Source organism: Otolemur garnettii, unplaced genomic scaffold (assembly GCF_000181295.1).
Source record: "Otolemur garnettii isolate 467f Iridium unplaced genomic scaffold, OtoGar3 scaffold00043, whole genome shotgun sequence".
Taxonomy (NCBI): domain Eukaryota; kingdom Metazoa; phylum Chordata; class Mammalia; order Primates; family Galagidae; genus Otolemur; species Otolemur garnettii.
In genome coordinates this window covers 4,472,613-4,479,529 of record NW_003852438.1, presented here as the reverse complement: position 1 = coordinate 4,479,529, position 6,917 = coordinate 4,472,613, and the positions used below count along the sequence as shown (strand labels likewise).

Genomic DNA, 6,917 nt, shown 5'->3' with positions numbered 1-6,917 from the left:
CTTGAGCCACAGGCGCCAAGCCAATTGCTATTTATTTGTAACAGAAAAAGTGGGGAACAACCCAATCCTTCACTAAGGGAATGGAATAAACTGATGTATTCATTCAGTGGGCTATTATACAGCAATTAAAATGAATAAAGGCTAGGCATAGTGACTCACACCTATAATCCCAGGACTTTGGGAGGTCAAGAGTTCAAGACCAGCCTGAGCAATATAGTGAGACCTCATCTCCACAGAAAAATAAAAAATTAGCTCACAGGTATGATGGCACTCACCTGTAGTTCTAGCCACTCAGAAGGCTAAGGCAAGAGGATTGCTTGGGCCCAGGAGTTTAAGGTTGCGTAAGCTATGATGATGCCACTGCATTCTAACCCAGGTAACAGAGTGAGACCATATCTCCAAAAAAAAAAAAAAAAAAAAACAGGGCAGCACCCGTGGCTCAAAGGAGTAGGGCGCCAACCCCATATGCTGGAGGTGGTGGGTTCAAACCCAGCTCCAGCCAAAAATTGCAAAAAAAAACCCCAAAAAACTACATTTTCTTGTCAATATGAATGTTATTAGTCCAGTTCTCCAGAGAACTGATAAGATAGAAGAGATAAAAAGAGATGTACAATTGGCCTCTGCAGTTCTAGAGGCTGAGAAGTCTCAGATCTGTAATTGGAAAGCTAGAGATCCAGGAGAGCTGATGGTGTCAATTCCAGTGTGAGTCCAAGTCAGAAGGCAGAAGACAATATTCCAGCTCAAAGAATTTTTCAGTGGATTGGATGAGGCCTATTCACATCTGCTTTACTCAGTATACCAATTCAAATATTAATCTCATCCAGAAACATCTTCATAGACATATCCAGAATAATGTTATCCAAGTGTCCAGGTATCCTATGAACCAGTCAAGTTCATTGCTTAAGCCCAAGAGATGGTTATATAAAAACCATCACAATGGACAAATATCAGAAACATGTATATATATATATATATTTTGTTTGTTTGTTTGTTTGTTTGTTTTGAGACAGAGTCTCAACTTTCACCCTGAGTAGAATGTCATGTTGTCATAGTTCACAGCAACCTCTAATTCAGGCTCAAGTGATCCCTTTGCGCCAGTTTTTTTGTTTTTGTGTTTCTATTTTTCAGAGAGATGGGGTTTTACTTTTGCTCAGGCTGGTCTCGAACTACTGAGCTCAAGCAATCCACCCGCCTCAGCCTCCCAGAGTGCTAAGATTATAGGCGTGAGCCACCATGCCCAGCCCAGAAACATCTTGACTGAAAAAGGTAAGCTGCAAAAGAATATGCCCCATCTGATACAATTAACATTACTTTTTAATCCACAAATAACAAGGATACTTCTGTAGTAAAAGTACAGAAACACACTGCAACTTAAGGATGGGCACTGTTTATCTTTGGGGAGAGATAATGTGAATACATGAGTATATGGCATATTTAACTTGGGGTGCTCTTCCAGTTTGAAATTATTCTTAATTTCACTTTGAGACAGAATCTTAGTCACCCTGAGTTGAGTGCTGTGGTGTCATAGCTGACAGCAACTTCAAACTCTTGGACTCAAGGGATCTTCTTGCCTCAGCCTCCCAAGTAGCTGAGAAGACACCCACCACACCCGACTGGCTATTTTTAGAGACGGGGTCTCGCTCTGGCTCAGGCTGGTCTTGAACTCCTAAGCTCAAGTAACCTGCCTGCCTCGGCCTCTCAGAGTGCTATATTACTGGCTTGAGCTACTGCCCTGCTTGTTATTTAAAAAAAAATTGGGGGGGGGGGTGGCCGGTGCCCTACCCTTTTGAGCCACAGGCACCACCCTGAAATTTTTTTTTTTTTTAAAGTGAAAACGGGGTAGCGCCTGTGCTATAACACCACAGCACTCTACTGAGGGCGATAAAATAAGACTCTGTCTCTAAAAAATAAATAAATAGAAAAGTTGACTTTTATAATTTTTGAAGAGGTTTATGAACAAGGGACAAAAGTCAGCCCAATATACTCATTACAGCATCAGAGAGTACAGGTGTCCAAAGGGTAATTTCAGGTAATCTCTAAGAATGATGTACACTAACTGAACATCAAAGCTCAAAATGGAATGTTTTTCTTTCAAATCCTCTCTGCAGAAAGACATACAGGTAGATTTCCTGTGCAGTAGCAGTGAGACAGAAACCTACCCTTATCTAATGCTGCACATCTGTATGCTGGGCATGGTGGCTCATGCCTGTAATCCCAGCACTTGGAAGGCAGAGGCAGATGGATTCCCCTGAGCTCACAGGTTCAAGAATAGCCTGAGCACGAGTGGGACCCTGTCTAAAAATAGCCGGCATTGTGGCAGGTGCCTGTAGTCCCAGCTACTTGGGAAGCTGAGGCAAAAGAATCACTTGAGCCCAAGAGTTGGAGGTTGTGAGCTGTGATACTACAGCTCTCTACAGAGGGTGACAATGTGATACTCAAAAAACAAAACAAAACAAGGAAAGAAATGCTTTAGCATATGCTGTCCAACAGTCTTTTTCTTTTGGGGAATGATACCTCTACTTTGTGCGATTTGATTAGGGCTATCAAACAAGGCCCTCTGCTTTCCTCGATGCAGAGATGGATGAACAGATAAGTTGGTCAGAGCACCCCATTACCTACACACAGTCACTACTCCAGAAACGGTCACTGCAGTTTGTTGGGGATTCACATAAACCCTGAGACAGGGTTTTCTTTGCAATCATAAGGACTGATACTACTACTCCTAAACTATGTATCTCCCACTCAATGAGTGGTAAGGACTCACAATATGGTAATCCAGTCCATGACTAGAAAACTGATAGGCAAGGCTCCCTTCTGCAGTCCATACATTATTTGAGTAAACAGAAACACCAAGACACAGACATGGCAAAATATTTAATATCGGTAGGTGTACCTCACCCTCACATTCCTATTACGGTTCAACAGCCTCCACAAACTGTCAAACTGGCACTGACTAGCAGTCCCAAAGAAACTGTGGGCACTTTCTTCCAACAGGGCTTGAAAATCATCAATGACCTAGTCCTCTCGACCTGGAAATAATGGCAGGTGAGGTCTTTCCACAGCATGCCCCAGACCTCTCTGCTCAGGAGATAGAGCCCCCCAGTTCTATAGGACTCCCGAGGTCTTCTGTTCTTCTGCAGCCTGGCGCCGCAAGCTGCGCCGCTGGAAATAGTGGTAGACTCGGACACTGCAGAGGTAGCCCCCGTACACAGTGAGGAGCATCATGGAGGTGGAGAAGGTCTTGTAGCCAATATCAGCTAGCTGCTTGGCAGTCGGCATGTCGTCCTCTATAAAGACAGATTGAATTTACACCCAAGGATAAGGTCTCATCTGCGTTGCTATCTCTCTGTTTAAGGCCATTCTATAACTTTTCCATCCTGGTAAGTCTGTCTGCCCTCTATACCAAATGTAGTCCCTACATGTAGGCAGTTTCATAAAGACACTGAAAGTATCATTTAGGAATTCTACAATTCAAAAAGGAAAATAAAGTCTGCACACAAGATACAGAAATGAGGGTGTCATGGTATCACAGCACACAGCAGCCTCAAACTCTTGTGCTGAAGTAATCCTCTTGCCTCAGGTTCTTGAGTAGCTGGGACTACAGATGCCTACCCCAACACCCCAGCTAATTTTTCTTTTCCTTTTTTTTGGAGACAGTCCCAAGCTATTGCCCTGGGTGGAGTGCCATGGCATCATAGCTCACAGCAACCTCTAACTCTTGGGCTCAAGCAATTCTCTTGCCTCAGTTTTTTCTATTTTTTTTAGTAGCGACAAGGCCTTGCTTTTGCTCAGGCTAGTCTCAAATTCGTGAACTCAAGCTATCCACCCGCCTCGGCCTCCCAGTGCTGGGAGGATTACAGGTGTGAGCCACCAAGCCTGGCCCTAATTTTTCTATTTTTAGTGGAGACAGGGTCTCACACTTGCTCAGGCTGGTCTTTAACTCGTAAACTCAAGCAATCTACCTGCCTCAGCCTCCCAATATAAAATTAAAGTATAACTTCCAAACTCAACATTAAGAATTTATCCCAACTGGTTAAAAAGAGACTTCTTGGGTCTCCCACAAACTATTTACTCAAATTTGCATGAGATAAATTAACTGTTTCCTGGATATTCTGAACTAGGGAACAAGAGAAAATTTAGTAAGGAATCTTTTGTCTGGAATAAAATGTTCTTCAATTTGGGACTCCTTTCTGTTGAGGGCACTGATATTAAAGACTGAAATCAGTAAAAATAGGTTTCTTAAAAATGAAAAAGAAGAATTTGGAAAAGACAAGCTCAGAAGCAGCTAGTTTAGGAGGTCAGAGATACACAATTGATTCTCAGAGGGACTCTAAGATTTAGACACTCCCTTTGAGGCAGACCTTTGAAGGAAGACATAAACTGAGCTGAGGCACAGCTTCTCTGAAATATAATCCTACTATGGAAACAGACATTAAAAAGGTGGGAGGAGGTGGCACCCGTAGATCAGTGGGTAGGGCGCCGACCATGTACACCAAGGCTGATAGGTTTGGGGGCTACCTAAAACAATGACAACTGCAATAACAAAAAAAAAACTGGCTGGGCATTGTGGTGGGCACCTATAGTCCCAGGCTACTTGGGAGGCTGAGGCAAGAGAATCACTTAAGCCCAAGAGTTTGAGGTTGCTGTGAGCTGTGATGCCACAGCACTCTATCAAGGAGAGGAAGAAAACCAAACAACACAGGTTCAACATGAGCAAAGGCCAAGTTAGGGTTATCTGAGGTTTGAAACGACTCTAAGCTGTGCATGAGAAGGTGAAGAAAACACACACACAGAGCAGGCCACTAACGTAGTAAACATATACTTGCCAAAGAGACCAAGAGCCTTTAATCTCCTGTTTGCTTATTCTTTCTCCTTCCACCACCCTGGTCAGATTCAAATGTTAACCAATTATAGGATGAGTTTTTATTTTTTGGGTTTTTTTTAGAGACAAGAGTCTCACTTTGTCACCCTTGGTAGAGTACTGTAACATCACAGCTCATAGCAACCTCCAGCTTTTGGGCTTAGGTGATTCTCTTGCCTCAGCCTGCCCAGTAGCTAGGACTACAGGCGCCCACCACAAGGCCCAGCTATCTTTTTATGTTGCAGTTTGGCAGGGGCCGGGTTTGAACTCTCCACCCTCAGTATATGGTGCCAGCTCCCTATTCACTGAGCCACAGGCACCACCACCCCACCCCTCCTTTTTTTAAGACTACATCTCACTCTGTTGCCCTGGGTAGAGTGCCATCATGTCATTGTTGCTCACGGCAACCTCAAACTCCAAGTGATCCTCCTGCCTCAGACTCCCAACTAGCTTGGACTACAGATGCCCACTACAACGCCTGGCTACTTTTTCTTCTTTTTTGTTGAGACAGAGTCTCACATGGTCACCCTGGGTAGACTGCCGTGTCACAGTTCACGGCAACCTCAAACTCTTGGGCTCAAGCAACCCTCCTGTCTCAGCCTCCCAAGTACGTGGGACTATAGGTGCCCACCACAACTTCCCGTTAGCTTTTCTATTTTTTGAGAAAGGGTCTTGCTTTCCTCAGGCTGGTCTTGAACTCCTGAACTCAAGCAATCCACTGGCCTTGGCCTCCTAAGAGTGCTAGGATTAAAGGCCTAAGCCACCACACCCGGCCAAAAGGACCACTTCTTTGAGGGGCTGGAGGAAAAGGGCTGGAAGCATTCACCAGCCAACCAAAACTATTGCTTGGCCAGAAGAATGACACAAGACTAACAGACATAATCTTGGGTCTAGAACCTTACTTCCTTCTCTTGTCTAATCCATGCTGATGTTTCTAATTTTGAATTAGCAAAAACTCCTCATACACTCTGAGCTAAAGCAGGGCAATAGGAATGAAGAGGATAGATTATTTTAGATGAAGAACTAGATTTATGAACTGAATAAGAGCAGAACTGAAAATACTTCTTTCAGTTTAGGGCAAAACTGAAAATACTTCTAGTTTAGGAACTTTTGTAGATTGGGATACTGATAAGAGAAATAAGAATTGAAGTGCAGCATATATACTAAAACTGGGTCCTGGACCAGGCGAGGTGGCTCATGCCTATAATCCTAACACTCTGGGAGGCCAAGTGGATTGCCTGAGGTCACAGGTTCGAGACCAGCCTGAGCCAGAGCCGAGGCCTCGTCTCTAAAAATAACCAGGCATTATGGCGGGCACCTGTAGTCTCAGCTACTTGGGAGGCTGAGACAAAAGAATCACTTAAGCCTAAGAGTATGAAGTTGCTGTGAGCTATGATGCCACAGCACTCTACCAAGGGCGATAAAGTAAGACTCTGAATAAATAAATAAATAAATAAATAAACTGGGCCTTTACAGAGATTAGCATGGCCCCAAAGGCATGAATGACATGCAGGCTGGTTACAGTGGCTCATGCCTGTAATCCTAGTACTCTGGGAGGCAGAGGCAAGTGGACTGCCTGAGCTCAGGAGTTTGAGACCAGCCTGACCCAGAGTGAGACCTCCTCTCTAAAAAAAAAAGCCAAGCAGGGTGGCACCTGTGGCTTAAAGGAGTAGGGCACTGGACCCATATGCTGGAGGAGGTGGATTCAAACCCAGCCCTGGCCAAAAAAAAAGTGCAAAAAAAATAAAAAAAGCCAAGCCTTGTGGCAGGTACCTGTAGTCCCAGCTACTTGGGAGGCTGAGGCAAGACAAAAGAATCAAGCCCAAGAGTTTGAGGTTGCTATGAGCTGTGATGCCATGGTATTCTACTGAAGGTGACAAAGTGAGACTATCTCAAGAAAAAAAAAAAAAAGCAAGAAAAGAAAGCAGTATAACTGTATCTATTGAGGGGGATGGCAGTATCAGTAAGTAAGATCAGGAGCTGGGTTTGGATATGTTTAAAATTAGGATGCTTAACATAACATTCACATGATGGGCTCGGTGCCTACAGCTCAACC

The 6,917-nt window shown here is 44.1% G+C and overlaps 1 protein-coding gene across 2 annotated transcripts in view; it reads right to left on the bottom strand.

Moving 5' to 3' along the window:
- The window catches only part of LOC100946512 (cytochrome c oxidase assembly protein COX14), a 27,786-nt gene that overhangs the window by 18,491 nt on the left and 2,378 nt on the right, over positions 1-6,917 (bottom strand). The window contains exon 2 of one of the 2 annotated variants that reach the window (XM_012805605.1): positions 3,094-3,287. In XM_012805605.1, coding sequence (XP_012661059.1) covers positions 3,106-3,279 — 174 coding nt within the window. In that variant the 5' untranslated portion in view covers positions 3,280-3,287 and the 3' untranslated portion in view covers positions 3,094-3,105. Of the gene's footprint in view, positions 1-2,857; positions 3,288-6,917 lie in introns of those variants that run through there. The other variant, XM_003790368.3, reaches the window with a different exon arrangement.